Genomic DNA, 15,796 nt, shown 5'->3' on the forward strand with positions numbered 1-15,796 from the left:
AAATCCAACGAGCAATCGACTGCTTAGAAGCAGGTGCGCCCAACTTGTTGGGTGCATACAGTATAAACAGCGAGTCAGATTTTCTGACTCCAGCCGTCCTTGAAATGTATATTTTTAAAGCTCTGACAACGTCCAACAACTTGGAGTCCTCCAAGTCGCTAGTGGCCGCAGGCACCACAATAGGTTGGTTCAGATGAAATGCTGATACCACTTTAGGGAGAAAATGCGGACGAGTCCGCAGTTCTGCCCTATCCGAATGGAAGATTAGATAAGGGCTTTTATAAGATAAAGCCGCCAATTCAGATACTCTCCTGGCAGAAGCCAGGGCCAGTAACATAGTCACTTTCCATGTGAGATATTTCAAATCCACCTTTTTCAATGGTTCAAACCAATGGGATTTGAGGAAATCTAAAACTACATTTAGATCCCACGGTGCCACCGGAGGCACCACAGGAGGCTGTATATGCAGTACTCCTTTGACAAAAGTCTGGACCTCAGGGACAGAGGCCAATTCTTTTTGGAAGAATATTGACAGGGCCGAAATTTGAACCTTAATGGATCCCAATTTGAGACCCATAGACAATCCTGATTGTAGGAAATGTAGGAAACGACCCAGTTGAAATTCCTCCGTCGGAACACTCCGATCCTCGCACCACGCAACATATTTTCGCCAAATGCGGTGATAATGTTTCACGGTGACTTCCTTCCGTGCCTTAATCAAGGTAGGAATGACTTCTTCTGGAATGCCTTTCCCTTTTAGGATCTGGCGTTCAACCGCCATGCCGTCAAACGCAGCCGCGGTAAGTCTTGAAAGAGACAGGGACCCTGCTGTAGCAGGTCCCTTCTCAGAGGTAGAGGCCACGGTTCGTCCGTGAGCATCTCTTGAAGTTCCGGGTACCAAGTTCTTCTCGGCCAATCCGGAACCACTAGTATTGTTCTTACTCTTCTTTGCCGTATGATCTTCAATACCTTTGGTATGAGCGGCAGAGGAGGAAACACATACACTGACTGGTACACCCAAGGAGTTACCAGTGCGTCCACAGCTATTGCCTGTGGATCTCTTGACCTGGCGCAATATTTGTCCAGTTTCTTGTTGAGGCGAGACGCCATCATGTCTACAATTGGTCTTTCCCAACGGTCTATTAACATGTTGAAGACCTCTGGATGTAGACCCCACTCTCCCGGATGAAGATCGTGTCTGCTGAGGAAGTCTGCTTCCCAGTTGTCCACGCCCGGGATGAACACTGCTGACAGTGCTATCACGTGATTCTCCGCCCAGCGAAGAATCTTGGCAGCTTCTGCCATTGCACTCCTGCTTCTTGTGCCGCCCTGCCTGTTTACATGGGCGACCGCCGTGATGTTGTCCGACTGAATCAACACCGGCTTCCCTTGCAGGAGAAGTTCCGCCTGGCTTAGAGCATTGTAGATTGCTCTTAGTTCCAGAATGTTTATGTGAAGAGACTTTTCCAGGCTCGTCCATACTCCCTGGAAGTTTCTTCCTTGTGTGACTGCTCCCCAGCCTCTCAGGCTGGCGTCCGTGGTCACCAGGATCCAATCCTGAATGCCGAATCTGCGGCCTTCTAATAGGTGAGCCTTCTGCAACCACCACAGAAGTGACACCCTTGTCTTTGGTGACAGGGTTATTCGCAGGTGCATCTGCAGATGCGACCCTGACCATTTGTCCAACAGATCCCTTTGGAATATTCTTGCATGGAATCTGCCGAATGGAATTGCTTCGTAAGAAGCCACCATTTTTCCCAGGACTCTTGTGCATTGATGTACTGACACCTTTCCTGGTTTTAGGAGGTTCCTGACCAGGTCGGATAACTCCTTGGCTTTTTCCTCGGGAAGGAAAACCTTTTTCTGGACCGTGTCCAGAATCATTCCTAGGAACAGCAGACGAGTTGTCGGGATTAATTGGGATTTTTGGAATATTCAGAATCCACCCGTGTTGTCTTAGCACCTCTTGAGATAGTGCTAATCCTGTCTCCAGCTGTTCTCTGGACCTTGCCCTTATCAGGAGATCGTCCAAGTATGGGATAACTAATACGCCTTTTCTTCGAAGAAGAATCATCATCTCGGCCATTACCTTGGTAAAGACCCGAGGCGCCGTGGACAATCCGAACGGCAGCGTCTGAAACTGATAGTGACAGTTTTGAACAACGAACCTGAGGTACCCCTGGTGTGCGGGGTAAATCGGAACGTGGAGATACGCATCCTTGATGTCCAAGGATACCATAAAGTCCCCTTCTTCCAGGTTCGCTATCACTGCTCTGAGTGACTCCATCTTGAACTTGAACTTTTTTATGTAGATGTTCAAGGACTTTAGATTTAGAATAGGCCTTACCGAGCCATCCGGCTTCGGTACCACAAATAGAGTGGAATAATACCCCTTTCCTTGTTGTAAGAGGGGTACTTTGACTATCACCTGCTGAGAGTACAGCTTGTGAATGGCGTCCAAAACCATCTCCCTTTCGGACGAGACGGTTGGTAACGCAGACTTCAGGAAACGATGAGGAGGATCCGTCTCTAATTCCAACCTGTACCCCTGAGATATTATCTGCAGGATCCAGGGGTCTACCTGCGAGTGAGCCCACTGCGCGCTGTAATTTTTGAGACGGCCGCCCACTGTCCCCGAGTCCGCTTGAGAGGCCCCAGCGTCATGCTGAGGTTTTTGCAGGAGCCGGGGAGGGCTTCTGTTCCTGGGAAGGAGCTGCCTGTTGGTGTCTCTTCCCTCTGCCTCTGCCTCGTGGCAGGTACGACAAGCCCTTTGCTCTCTTATTTTTGTAGGAGCGAAAGGGCTGCGGTTGAAAGGTCGGTGCCTTTTTCTGTTGGGGAGTGACTTGAGGTAAAAAGGTGGATTTCCCGGCAGTAGCCGTGGCCACCAAGTCTGATAGACCGACTCCAAATAACTCCTCCCCTTTATACGGCAAAACTTCCATATGACGTTTTGAATCCGCATCACCTGTCCACTGTCGTGTCCATAAGGCTCTTCTGGCTGAAATGGACATAGCACTCACCCGAGATGCCAGTGTGCAGATATCTCTCTGTGCATCACGCATATAGATAAATGCATCCTTTATTTGTTCTAACGACAGCAAAACCTTGTCCCTATCTAGGGTATCAATATTTTCAATCAGGGATTCTGACCAAACTACTCCAGCACTGCACATCCAGGCAGTTGCTATAGCTGGTCGTAGTATAACACCTGCATGTGTGTATATACTCTTTTGAATAACTTCCATCCTCCTATCTGATGGATCCTTAAGTGCGGCCGTCTCAGGAGAGGGTAACGCCACTTGTTTAGATAAGCGTGTGAGCGCCTTGTCCACCTTAGGGGGTGTTTCCCAGCGCGCCCTAACCTCTGGCGGGAAAGGGTATAATGCCAATAATTTTTTTGAAATTATCAACTTTCTATCAGGAGCAACCCACGCTTCATCACACACGTCATTTAACTCTTCTGATTCAGGAAAAACTGTTGGTAGTTTTTTCACACCATACATAATACCCTGTTTTACGGTATCTGTAGTATCAGCTAAATGTAACGTCTCCTTCATTGCCAAAATCATATAACGTGTGGCCCTACTGGAAAATACGTTTGAATTTCCACCGTCGTCACTAGAATCAGTGCCTGTGTCTGGGTCTGTGTCGACCGACTGAGGCAAAGGGCGTTTTACAGCCCCTGACGGTGTTTGAGGCGCCTGGACAGGCATTAATTGATTGTCCGGCCGCCTCATGTCCTCAACCGACTGTTTAAGTGAAGATAAACTATCACGTAATTCCACAAATAAAGGCATCCATTCTGGTGTCGACCCCCTGGGGGGTGACATCTGCATATTTGGCAATTGCTCCGCCTCCACACCAATATCGTCCTCATACATGTCGACACCACGTACCGACACACACAGCAAACACACAGGGAATGCTCTAATGAAGACAGGACCCACTAGCCCTTTTGGGGAGACAGAGGGAGAGTCTGCCAGCACACACCAAAAAGCGCTATATATAACAGGGATAGCCTTATAATTAAGTGCTCCCTTATAGCTGCTTTAATATATACAATATATAGCCATTAATGTGCCCCCCCTCTCTGTTTTACCCTGTTTCTGTAGTGCAGTGCAGGGGAGAGACCTGGGAGCCGTCCTGACCAGCGGAGCTGTGACAGAAAATGGCGCCGTGTGCTGAGGAGATAGGCCCCGCCCCTTTCTCGGCGGGTTCTTCTCCCGCTATTATTTTAGTCAGGCAGGGGTTAAATATCTCCATATAGCCCCTGTGGGCTATATGTGAGGTATTTTTAGCCTTTTATAAGGTTTTTATTTGCCTCTCAGAGCGCCCCCCCCCAGCGCTCTGCACCCTCAGTGACTGCCGTGTGAAGTGTGCTGAGAGGAAAATGGCGCACAGCTGCAGTGCTGTGCGCTACCTTATGAAGACTGAGGAGTCTTCAGCCGCCGGTTTCTGGACCTCTTCACGCTTCAGCATCTGCAAGGGGGTCGGCGGCGCGGCTCCGGGACCGGACTCCATGGCTGGGCCTGTGTTCGATCCCTCTGGAGCTAATGGTGTCCAGTAGCCAAGCAGCAAATCCACTCTGCACGCAGGTGAGTTTACTACTTCTCCCCTAAGTCCCTCGTTGCAGTGATCCTGTTGCCAGCAGGACTCACTGTAAAGTAAAAAAACCTAAACTAAACTTTCTCTAAGCAGCTCTTTAGGAGAGCCACCTAGATTGCACCCTTCTCGTTCGGGCACAAAATCTAACTGGAGTCTGGAGGAGGGTCATAGGGGGAGGAGCCAGTGCACACCACCTGACCTAGTAAAGCTTTACTTTTTTGTGCCCTGTCTCCTGCGGAGCCGCTATTCCCCATGGTCCTTTCAGGAACCCCAGCATCCACTTAGGACGATAGAGAAACTAAGAAAATCACATGTACATAAGTATTCACAGCCTTTGCTCAATACTTTGTTGATGCACCTTTGGCAGAAATTACAGCCACAAGTCTTTTTGAATATGATACCACAAGCTTGGCACACCTATCTTTGGGCAGTTTCGCCCATTCTTCTTTGCAGGATCTCTCAAGCTCCATCAGGTTGAATGGGAAGCGTCGGTGCACAGCCATTTTCAGATCTCTCCAGAGATGTTCAATCGGATTCAAGTCTGGGCTCTGGCTGGCCACTCAAGGACATTCACAAAGTTGTCCTGAAGCCATTCCTTTGATATCTTGGCTGTGTGCTTAAGGTCGATGCCCTGCTGAAAGATGAACCTTCGCCCCAATCTAAGGTCAAGAGCGCTCTGGAGCAGGTTTTCATCAAGGATGTCTCTGTACATTGCTGCATTCATCTTTCCCTCTATCCTGAATAGTCTCCCGGTTCCGGTCGATAAAAAACATCCCCACAGCATGATGCTGCCACCACCATGCTTCACTGTAGGGATGGTGTTGGCCTGGTGATAAGCGGTGCCTGGTTTCCACCAAAAATAACGTCTGGCATTCACGCTAAAGAGTTACATCTTTGTCTCATCAGACCAGAGAACTTTGTTTCTCATGGTCTGAGAGTCCTTCAGGTACATTTTGGCAAACTCCAGGCGAGCTGCCATGTGCTTTTTACTAACGCATGGCTTCAGCCTGGCCACTCTACCATACAGGCCTGATTGGTGGATTGCTGATCCACAGAGGAATGCCGTAGCTCTGACAGAGTGACCATCAGGTTCATGGTCACCTCCCTGACTAGGGCCCTTCTACCCCGATCACTCAGTGTAGACGGCCGACCAGCCCTAGGAAGAGTCCTGGTGGTTCCGGACGTCTTCCATTTACAGATGATGGAGGCCACTGTGCTCATTGGGACCTTCAAAGCAGCAGATATTTTTCTGTACCCTTCCCAAGATTTGTACCTCGAGACAATCCTGCCTCAGAGGTCTCCAGACAATTCCTTTGATTTCATGCTTGGCTTGTGCTCAGATGAGCACTATGAAGTGTGGGACCTTATATGGAAAGGTGTGTGCTTTTCCAAATCATCTCCAATTACCTGAATTTACCACACGTGGACTTCAATTAAGCTGTAGGAACATCTCAAGGATGATCAGTGGAAACAGGATGCACAGGAGCTCAATTTTGAGCTTCATGGCAGAGGCTGTGAATACTTATGTACATGTGATTTCTTAGTTTTTTATTTTTAATAAATTTGCAAAACTCTCAAAATAACTTTTTTCACGTTGTCATTATAGGGCATTGGGTGTAGAATTTTGAGGACAAAAATGATTTTTTTCCATTTTGGAATAAGCCTGTAACAACAAAATGTGGAAAAAGTGAAGCGCTGTGAATACTTTCCGGATGCACTGTATAAGGTCAAGAGACCGGCTCTAGGCTGGCACGTAAAGTCATGAGGGGGGCTGTGTGTGACATATTACCAGATGGAAGCATTACTGTGTATCATATGAATTTGTGCCACAGATGTTGGCATATTTTGAGCTTTAGTGTGACAATTTTAATCATTTGTTCAGTATGCCATGATTAGGAAAATGTTTAAAATATCTGACTTATGAACATAGCTGCTGTTTATGTTGAATATAACACTGTTATTTAGCAGCTATAAATTGTGTATTTGTTGAAATAGTGACAGAAGATGTATTAAAAATATGTTTATTTCAAGAGGTCTGTATGAGTTTTAATGTTTCTTAAATAAGATTTTATCAGCTATGAACTCTTGTTAACACTGACTGCTCAGAGGCAAACCGAGAAAATTTTTTGTGGCCCTCTGTTCAAACCAATTTTATTAATATGGCACTTTGGAAGATGGGTATGGAGGTTACACAGCACTGAGCAACTGAGATTGTTTTACAAGTATAATATTCTTGTTAGTGTGGTGAGTAGAAAGCAATATGTGTAGGAGAAGAGACATATGGGGTATTACGGAGAAAATATAGTGTGGGTGTTAGGATGTTATAATGACAGCACGCTGTGTGGGATAATCTGGTATTAGTACAGTGTTGGTGTAAATATTGTGTCGCGTATGTTAGGGCAGTATTTTGAGGGTTGGATATTTTGGTGACAATATAGTTTGAGTGAAAGCATAAGGACTAGGGAGTTAAGGATGTAGTATGTTATGTGGTGTATTTAAGTGACAGTACAGTTTAGGTATTTGAGTACAGTAGGATATTACAGTGGTAGCATTATATGGCGTTTTACGATGACCGTATATTTTAGTGATGGCATATAATGCTGATTATGCAATGTGAGAAGATCAGAATAGAAAAACTAGATGACTGATGACATGAGCACATGACCGTTCTGAGGCCATGTTAGATTGTGTCACACTGGTAATGTGGAGTATTTATTGCCAGTATAGTGTGATTGGTTGTGTAGTGTGTGATTTTATTATTGGTATTTTGTGGCCTATTACTCTAGTAGTAGAAGAGGTTAAGGGTGTGACAGCAAGGTACTTTCCTGTGCTGGATATTGCAGCGGCAAGGGAGATTTACTCTAGAAAGGACATCGCTAAATGGGCTATGTTTGGTGAATATTACCTGTGCTACACAATTATTCATGTACAAAGCTTTTGTATCATTTGCAGTGTAATAAAAAACTCAATTTTTCCAACAAATGTACCCCAATCTCTATAATAAATATAGTAATAGGTTCTATCAGCATTTAGAACAAGGGCTCTCAGCATTTTACACTTCTAAATTACTATAAACCATAATAAGGAAATATAAAAGGATAATAAAACAATTTACCATCTAGAATATATACACAGGTACAAGATTATTAATGCGCAGTGTTAATTATAGATCATTTTTGCAATACAATTAATGAAACAATGCAACCATCGGTGTTATAAACCACTAGAAAAAGAAAATAATAAGAATTTACTTACCGATAATTCTATTTCTCATAGTCCGTAGTGGATGCTGGGACTCCGTAAGGACCATGGGGAATAGCGGCTCCGCAGGAGACTGGGCACAAAAGTAAAAGCTTGAACTAGCTGGTGTGCACTGGCTCCTCCCCCTATGACCCTCCTCCAAGCCTCAGTTAGGATACTGTGCCCGGACGAGCGTACATAATAAGGAAGGATCTTGAATCCCGGGTAAGACTCATACCAGCCACACCAATCACACCGTACAACCTGTGATCTGAACCCAGTTAACAGTATGATAAACGAAGGAGCCTCTGAAAAGATGGCTCACAACAATAACCCGAATTTTGTAACAATAACTATATACAAGTATTGCAGACAATCCGCACTTGGGATGGGCGCCCAGCATCCACTACGGACTATGAGAAATAGAATTATCGGTAAGTAAATTCTTATTTTCTCTAACGTCCTAAGTGGATGCTGGGACTCCGTAAGGACCATGGGGATTATACCAAAGCTCCCAAACGGGCGGGAGAGTGCGGATGACTCTGCAGCACCGAATGAGAGAACTCCAGGTCCTCCTCAGCCAGGGTATCAAATTTGTAGAATTTAGCAAACGTGTTTGCCCCTGACCAAGTAGCTGCTCGGCAAAGTTGTAAAGCCGAGACCCCTCGGGCAGCCGCCCAAGATGAGCCCACCTTCCTTGTGGAATGGGCTTTTACAGATTTTGGCTGTGGCAGGCCTGCCACAGAATGTGCAAGCTGAATTGTACTACAAATCCAACGAGCAATCGTCTGCTTAGAAGCAGGAGCACCCAGCTTGTTGGGTGCATACAGGATAAACAGCGAGTCAGATTTCCTGACTCCAGCCGTCCTGGAAATATATATTTTCAGGGCCCTGACTACGTCCAGTAACTTGGAGTCCTCCAAGTCCCTAGTAGCCGCAGGCACCACAATAGGCTGGTTCACGTGAAACGCTGAAACCACCTTTGGGAGAAATTGAGGACGAGTCCTCAATTCTGCCCTATCCGTGTGAAAAATCAGGTAAGGGCTTTTATAAGATAAAGCCGCCAATTCTGAGACACGCCTGGCTGAAGCCAGGGCTAACAGCATTACCACCTTCCATGTGAGATATTTTAATTCCACAGTGGTGAGTGGTTCAAACCAATGTGATTTTAGGAACCCCAAAACCACATTGAGATCCCAAGGTGCCACCGGGGGCACAAAAGGAGGCTGTATATGCAGTACCCCTTTGACAAACGTCTGGACTTCAGGCACTGAAACCAGTTCTTTTTGGAAGAAAAATCGACAGGGCCGAAATTTGAACCTTAATGGACCCTAATTTTAGGCCCATAGACAGTCCTGTTTGCAGGAAATGTAGGAAGCGACCCAGTTGAAATTCCTCTGTAGGGGCCTCTTTGGCCTCACACCACGCAACATATTTTCGCCAAATGCGGTGATAATGTTTTGCGGTTACATCCTTCCTGGCCTTTATCAGGGTAGGGATGACTTCTTCTGGAATGCCTTTTTCCTTCAGGATCCGGCGTTCAACCGCCATGCCGTCAAACACAGCCGCGGTAAGTCTTGGAACAGACAAGGCCCCTGCTGGAGCAGGTCCTTTCTTAGAGGTAGAGGCCACGGTTCCTCCGTGAGCATCTCTTGAAGTTCCGGGTACCAAGTCCTTCTTGGCCAATCCGGAACCACGAGTATAGTTCTTACTCCTCTCCTTTTTATGATTCTCAGTACTTTTGGTATGAGAGGCAGAGGAGGGAACACATACACTGACTGGTACACCCATGGTGTTACCAGAGCGTCCACCGCTATTGCCTGAGGGTCCCTTGACCTGGCGCAATATCTGTCTAGTTTTTTGTTGAGACGGGACGCCATCATGTCCACCTTTGGTTTTTCCCAACGGTTTACCATCTCTTGGAAGACTTCTGGATGAAGTCCCCACTCCCCCGGGTGAAGGTCGCGTCTGCTGAGGAAGTCCGCTTCCCAGTTGTCCACTCCCGGAATGAACACTGCTGACAGTGCTATCACATGATTCTCCGCCCAGCGAAGAATCCTTGCAGCTTCTGCCATCGCCCTCCTGCTTCTCGTGCCGCCCTGTCTGTTTACGTGGGCGACTGACGTGATGTTGTCCGATTGGATCAATACCGCCTGACCCTGAAGCAGGGGTTTTGCTTGACTTAGGGCATTGTAAATGGCCCTTAGTTCCAGAATGTTTATATGAAGAGATGTTTCCATGCTTGACCACAAGCCCTGGAAATTTCGTCCCTGTGTGACTGCTCCCCAGCCTCTCAGGCTGGCATCCGTGGTCACCAGGATCCAATCCTGAATGCCGAATCTGCGGCCCTCTAGAAGATGAGCACTCTGCAGCCACCACAGAAGAGACACCCTTGTCCTTGGCGACAGGGTTATCCGCTGATGCATCTGAAGATGCGATCCGGACCATTTGTCCAGAAGATCCCACTTGCATGGAATCTTCCGAATGGAATCGCTTCGTAAGAAGCCACCATTTTTCCCAGGACCCTCGTGCACTGATGCACTGACACCTGGCCTGGTTTTAGGAGATTCCTGACTAGCTCGGATAACTCCCTGGCCTTCTCCTCTGGGAGAAACACCTTTTTCTGGACTGTGTCCAGAATCATTCCTAGGAACAGGAGACGTGTAACTGTTCCCTGGACCTTGCCCTTATCAGGAGATCGTCCAAGTAAGGGATAATTAAAACGCCTTTTCTTCGAAGAAGAATCATCATTTCGGCCATTACCTTGGTAAAGACCCGAGGTGCCGTGGACAACCCAAACGGCAGCGTCTGAAACTGATAGTGACAGTTTTGTACTACAAACCTGAGGTACCCTTGGTGAGAAGGGTAGATTGGGACGTGGAGATAAGCATCTTTGATGTCCAGAGACACCATATAGTCCCCTTCTTCCAGGTTTGCTATCACTGCTCTGAGTGACTCCATCTTGAATTTGAACCTCTTTATGTAAGTGTTCAAGGATTTTAGATTTAAAATTGGTCTCACCGAGCCGTCCGGCTTCGGTACCACAAACAGCGTGGAATAATACCCCTTTCCCTGTTGTAGGAGAGGTACCTTGATTATCACCTGCTGGGAATACAGCTTGTGAATGGCTTCCAAAACTGCCTCCCTGTCAGAGGGAGACTTTGGTAGAGCAGACTTCAGGAACCGGCGAGGGGGAGACGTCTCGAATTCCAGTTTGTACCCCTGTGATACTACCTGCAGAATCCAGGGGTCCACTTGCGAGTGAGCCCACTGCGCGTTGAAATTTTTGAGACGGGCCCCCACCGTGTCCGAGTCCGCTTGTAAAGCCCCAGCGTCATGCTGAAGACTTGGCAGAAGCAGAGGAGGGCTTCTGCTCCTGGGAAAAGGCTGCCTGGTGCAGTCTTTTTCCTCTTCCTCTGCCCCGGGGCAGAAATGAGTGGCCTTTTGCCCGCTTGTACTTATGGGAACGAAAGGACTGAGTTTGAAAAGACGGTGTCTTTTTCTGCTGAGAGGTGACCTGGGGTAAAAAGGTGGACTTTCCGGCCGTTGCCGTGGCCACCAGGTCCGATAGACCGGCCCCAAATAACTCCTCCCCTTTATACGGCAATACTTCCATATGTCGTTTGGAATCCGCATCCCCTGACCACTGTCGCGTCCATAACGCTCTTCTGGCAGAAATGGACATAGCACTCACTCTTGATGCCAGGGTGCAAATATCCCTCTGTGCATCACGCATATATAGTAATGCATCCTTCAAATGCTCTATAGTTAGTAATATACTGTCCCTATCCAGGGTATCAATATTTTCAGTCAGGGAATCCGACCACGCCACTCCAGCACTGCACATCCAGGCTGAGGCGATTGCTGGTCGCAGTATAACACCAGTATGTGTGTATATACCCTTCAGGATATTTTCCAGCCTTCTATCCGCTGGTTCTTTGAGGGCGGCCGTATCAGGAGACGGTAACGCTACTTGTTTAGATAAACGTGTGAGCGCTTTATCTACTCTAGGGGGTGTTTCCCAACGCGCCCTAACCTCTGGCGGGAAAGGGTATAGTGCCAATAATTTATTAGAAATTAGCACTTTTTTATCGGGGGAAACCCACGCTTTATCACACACCTCATTTAATTCATCTGACTCAGGAAAAGCTACTGGTAGTTTTTTTTACTCCCCACATAATACCCTTCTTTGTGGTACTTGTAGTGTCAGAAATGTTCAATGCCTCCTTCATTGCCGTGATCATGTAACGTGTGGCCCTACTGGACATTACGTTTGTCTCCTCACCGTCGACACTGGACTCAGTATCTGTGTCTGGGTCTGTGTCGACCCACTGAGGTAACGGGCGTTTTATCGCCCCTGACGGTGTCTGAGACGCCTGGACAGGCACTAATTGATTTGTCGGCTGTCTCATGTCGTCAACAGTTTTTTGTAAAGTGCTGACATTGTCACGTAGTTCTTTAAATACAACCATCCAGTCAGGTGTCGACTCCCTAGGGGGTGACATCACTAACACAGGCAATTGCTCTGCTTCCACATCATTTTCCTCCTCATACATGTCGACACAATCGTACCGACACCCAGCACACACACAGGGAATGCTCTGATAGAGGACAGGACCCCACTAGCCCTTTGGGGAGACAGAGGGAGAGTTTGCCAGCACACACCAGAGCGCTATATATATATATATATATATATATATATATATATATATATATATAGGGATAACCTTATATAAGTGTTACTCCCTTTTATAGCTGCTGTTTATAATTTAGCTGCCAATAGTGCCCCCCCTCTCTCGTTTTTACCCTGATTCTGTAGGGACTGCAGGGGAGAGTCAGGGAGCCGTCCTTCCAGCGGAACCGTGAGGGAAAATGGCGCTTGTGTGCTGAGGAGATAGGCTCCGCCCCTTCACGACGGCCTTATCTCCCGCTTTTTTCTGGAAAACTGGCAGGGGTTAAATACATCCATATAGCCCAGGAGCTATATGTGATGTATTTCTTTTGCCATCCTAAGGTATTTCAGTTTTTATTGCGTCTCAGGGCGCTCCCCCCCAGCGCCCTGCACCCTCAGTGACCGGAGTGTGAAGTGTGCTGAGAGCAATGGCGCACAGCTGCAGTGCTGTGCGCTACCTTAGTTGAAGACAGGAACGTCTTCTGCCGCCGATTTCACCGGACCTCTTCGTTCTTCTGGCTCTGTAAGGGGGCCTGCGGCGCGGCCCCCGGGACCCATCCAGGCTGAACCTGTGATCGTCCCTCTGGAGCTAATGTCCAGTAGCCTAAGAAGCCCAATCCACTCTGCACGCAGGTGAGTTCGCTTCTTCTCCCCTTAGTCCCACGATGCAGTGAGCCTGTTGCCAGCAGGACTCACTGAAAATAAAAAACCTAAAATAAACTTTTACTCTAAGCAGCTCAGGAGAGCCACCTAGCATGCAACCTTCTCGTTCGGGCACAAGAATCTAACTGTGGCTTGGAGGAGGGTCATAGGGGGAGGAGCCAGTGCACACCAGCTAGTTCACGCTTTTACTTTTGTGCCCAGTCTCCTGCGGAGCCGCTATTCCCCATGGTCCTTACGGAGTCCCAGCATCCACTTAGGACGTTAGAGAAAGACTGTTACATACGGTATAATGTTCTGCAATTACACAAATGCATAATTTTAATACAGCATAAATTGTACACTGTACCAAGCTATGTTATACAACAATCATAACAGTAACACATGGTAGCTATAGGTAGATTAATGGCACACACTTCGTTCATGATTCACAGTACCTTTTCCCAGTCATGAGAGTGTCCACAAGTATGGACACCAGCTCCTGTTGGTCTTGTTCACTGCCCAGTTCATATACCAACCCAAGACCTTTCGATGAAACATCTTGGCTAAGTTCTGCAACAGATTTTGCGTAATTATCAATGGACTTAAAAGGAGTTAGGCTGATAGATGGACTGAGACATTACATGCATAAAAGCACGAGAACATTGCCCACATTAAAAACACCAAAAAAAAAAGCCCATGGTTAACTGATAGTTTTAAAACTGCAACAGGAATAGATGCAAAACCAGGCTTGGTTAGCATTTATTCTGATTGACGTTTTAAAACTATCAGTCAAAGCCATCGATGATCAGGAACTTTGACAAACTGCTCCTTAATAAATCTACCCTTAACACAAACACACACACACACGTCCTTGAAAATCACACAGGGATTGGTTATGAGATTACACAAATGTAGCGACTATTCAAAAAAAGTACTTTGCGGTACAGTACAAATGTTTCAGAATACACTGCTTCTTTTCATTACTTTATTCACAAAAGTTGACCTACAGCCAGATTCCCTTGGTTTTAATGTGCCGTAAAAACACATCTTGACTAAATCCTTCCCATTCATGTCCTAACGCCTCACTCTGATTCACAGTGCCCCTGGTCTTTTCTCCATGTTGCCTTCAAAAAATAGGATTTTGGTACTTACCAGGTAAATCCTTTTCTTTGAATCCATAGGGGGCACTGGAGTACTCTTGGGATATGCACGTCTTCCGCAGGAACAGGGCACTGAATATTTAAATTTAGAACACTCCACCCCTCCATATCCCAGAGTACCTCAGTGTTTTTTACTGAGCCGAACAGGAGCTATAGAGAGGTTGACAATGGAGAATTACATATAACATAACGGACAACAATGAAGTTGACACATAACGTTACTGACAACTAAACAGTTGACACCATAACCGATAGAACTTGATAATTTGAACCAGTCGGTGAGAGTGTGTTACCATAAGATCCCCTGAACTTACCACAAACCAGGTAAAACTGCTCCGGGTGGGCGTCCAGTGCCCCCTATGGATTCAAAGAAAAGGATTTACCTGGTAAGTACCAAAATCCTATTTTCTTTTTCATCCACTAGGGGTCACTGGAGTACTCTTGGGACGTACCAAACTTCCCCCGTGGGCGGGAGAGCTGTTTGGCACCTGTAACACTAGGCGGCCAAAGCTAAAAGCTGATGCCGCAAACGTATCAAACTTGTAAAAGCGCACAAACGTGTGCACTGATGACCATGTAGCCGCACGGCAAAGCTGCGTCGTAGAAGCTCCACGACCAGCTGCCCATGAAGTTCCCACAGAACGTGTGGAATGAGCTGTTACGGATGTAGGCGGCTGTAACCTAGCATGAAGGTAAGCCTGACGTATATTCAGTTTTATCCATCTGGATAAGGTCTGCTTAGAAGCTGGCCAACCCATCTTGGCAGCATCATAGAGAATAAACAACTTATCCGTCTTGCGAACGCGTAATGCGCGTACCACATCCAGAGTTCCAGAATGTTCTGTTAACACAGGAACTACTATTGGTTGATTGATGTGAAAAGATGACACTACCTTTGGTAAGAAAGCGGGATTCGTCCGAAGTTCCACTCTGTCATCATGAAACACCAAATACGGTGGCTTGCATGACAAGGCACCCAAATCTGAAACACGCCTTGCCGAAGCTAAGGCTAGGAGAAAAATTGTTTTCCAAGTGAGAAACTTAATATCCACTTGTTGTAAGGGTTCAAAATATGAAGACTGTAAGAACTCTAAAACCAGATTCAAGTCCCATGGCGCTGTAGGTGGAATGAATGGAGACTGTACTCTGAGGACACCTTGCAGAAAAGTGTGTACAGACGGCAATAGAGCCAATCGTCTTTGAAAGTAAATTGACAAAAGCAGATACCTGCACCTTTAGTGTAGATAAACGCAGTCCTCCATCTAACCCCGTCTGTAGAAATATCAAAAGACGGGATAACTTGAAAGATGTCGGAAACTTCCGAGCTTCACACCAACCTATATAGGCACGCCAAATTCTGTAATAATGAGCTGCCGTAACTGGCTTCCTAGCTCGTAACATGGTTGGTATAACCGATTCTGGAATGCCCTCTCTTCTTAAGAGTGCGGTCTCAATAGCCACCCCGTCAAACGCAGCC

The 15,796-nt window shown here is 46.8% G+C and overlaps 1 protein-coding gene across 2 annotated transcripts in view; it reads right to left on the bottom strand.

The window, feature by feature from the left end:
• Positions 1–15,796, bottom strand: part of ECPAS (Ecm29 proteasome adaptor and scaffold) — a 280,472-nt gene that overhangs the window by 94,305 nt on the left and 170,371 nt on the right. For both annotated transcript variants that reach the window (XM_063914681.1, XM_063914682.1), the window contains exon 27: positions 13,615–13,729. In XM_063914681.1, coding sequence (XP_063770751.1) covers positions 13,615–13,729 — 115 coding nt within the window. The remainder of the gene's footprint in view (positions 1–13,614; positions 13,730–15,796) is intronic.

This window comes from Pseudophryne corroboree, chromosome 1 (assembly GCF_028390025.1).
Source record: "Pseudophryne corroboree isolate aPseCor3 chromosome 1, aPseCor3.hap2, whole genome shotgun sequence".
NCBI classification, from domain to species: Eukaryota; Metazoa; Chordata; class Amphibia; order Anura; family Myobatrachidae; genus Pseudophryne; species Pseudophryne corroboree.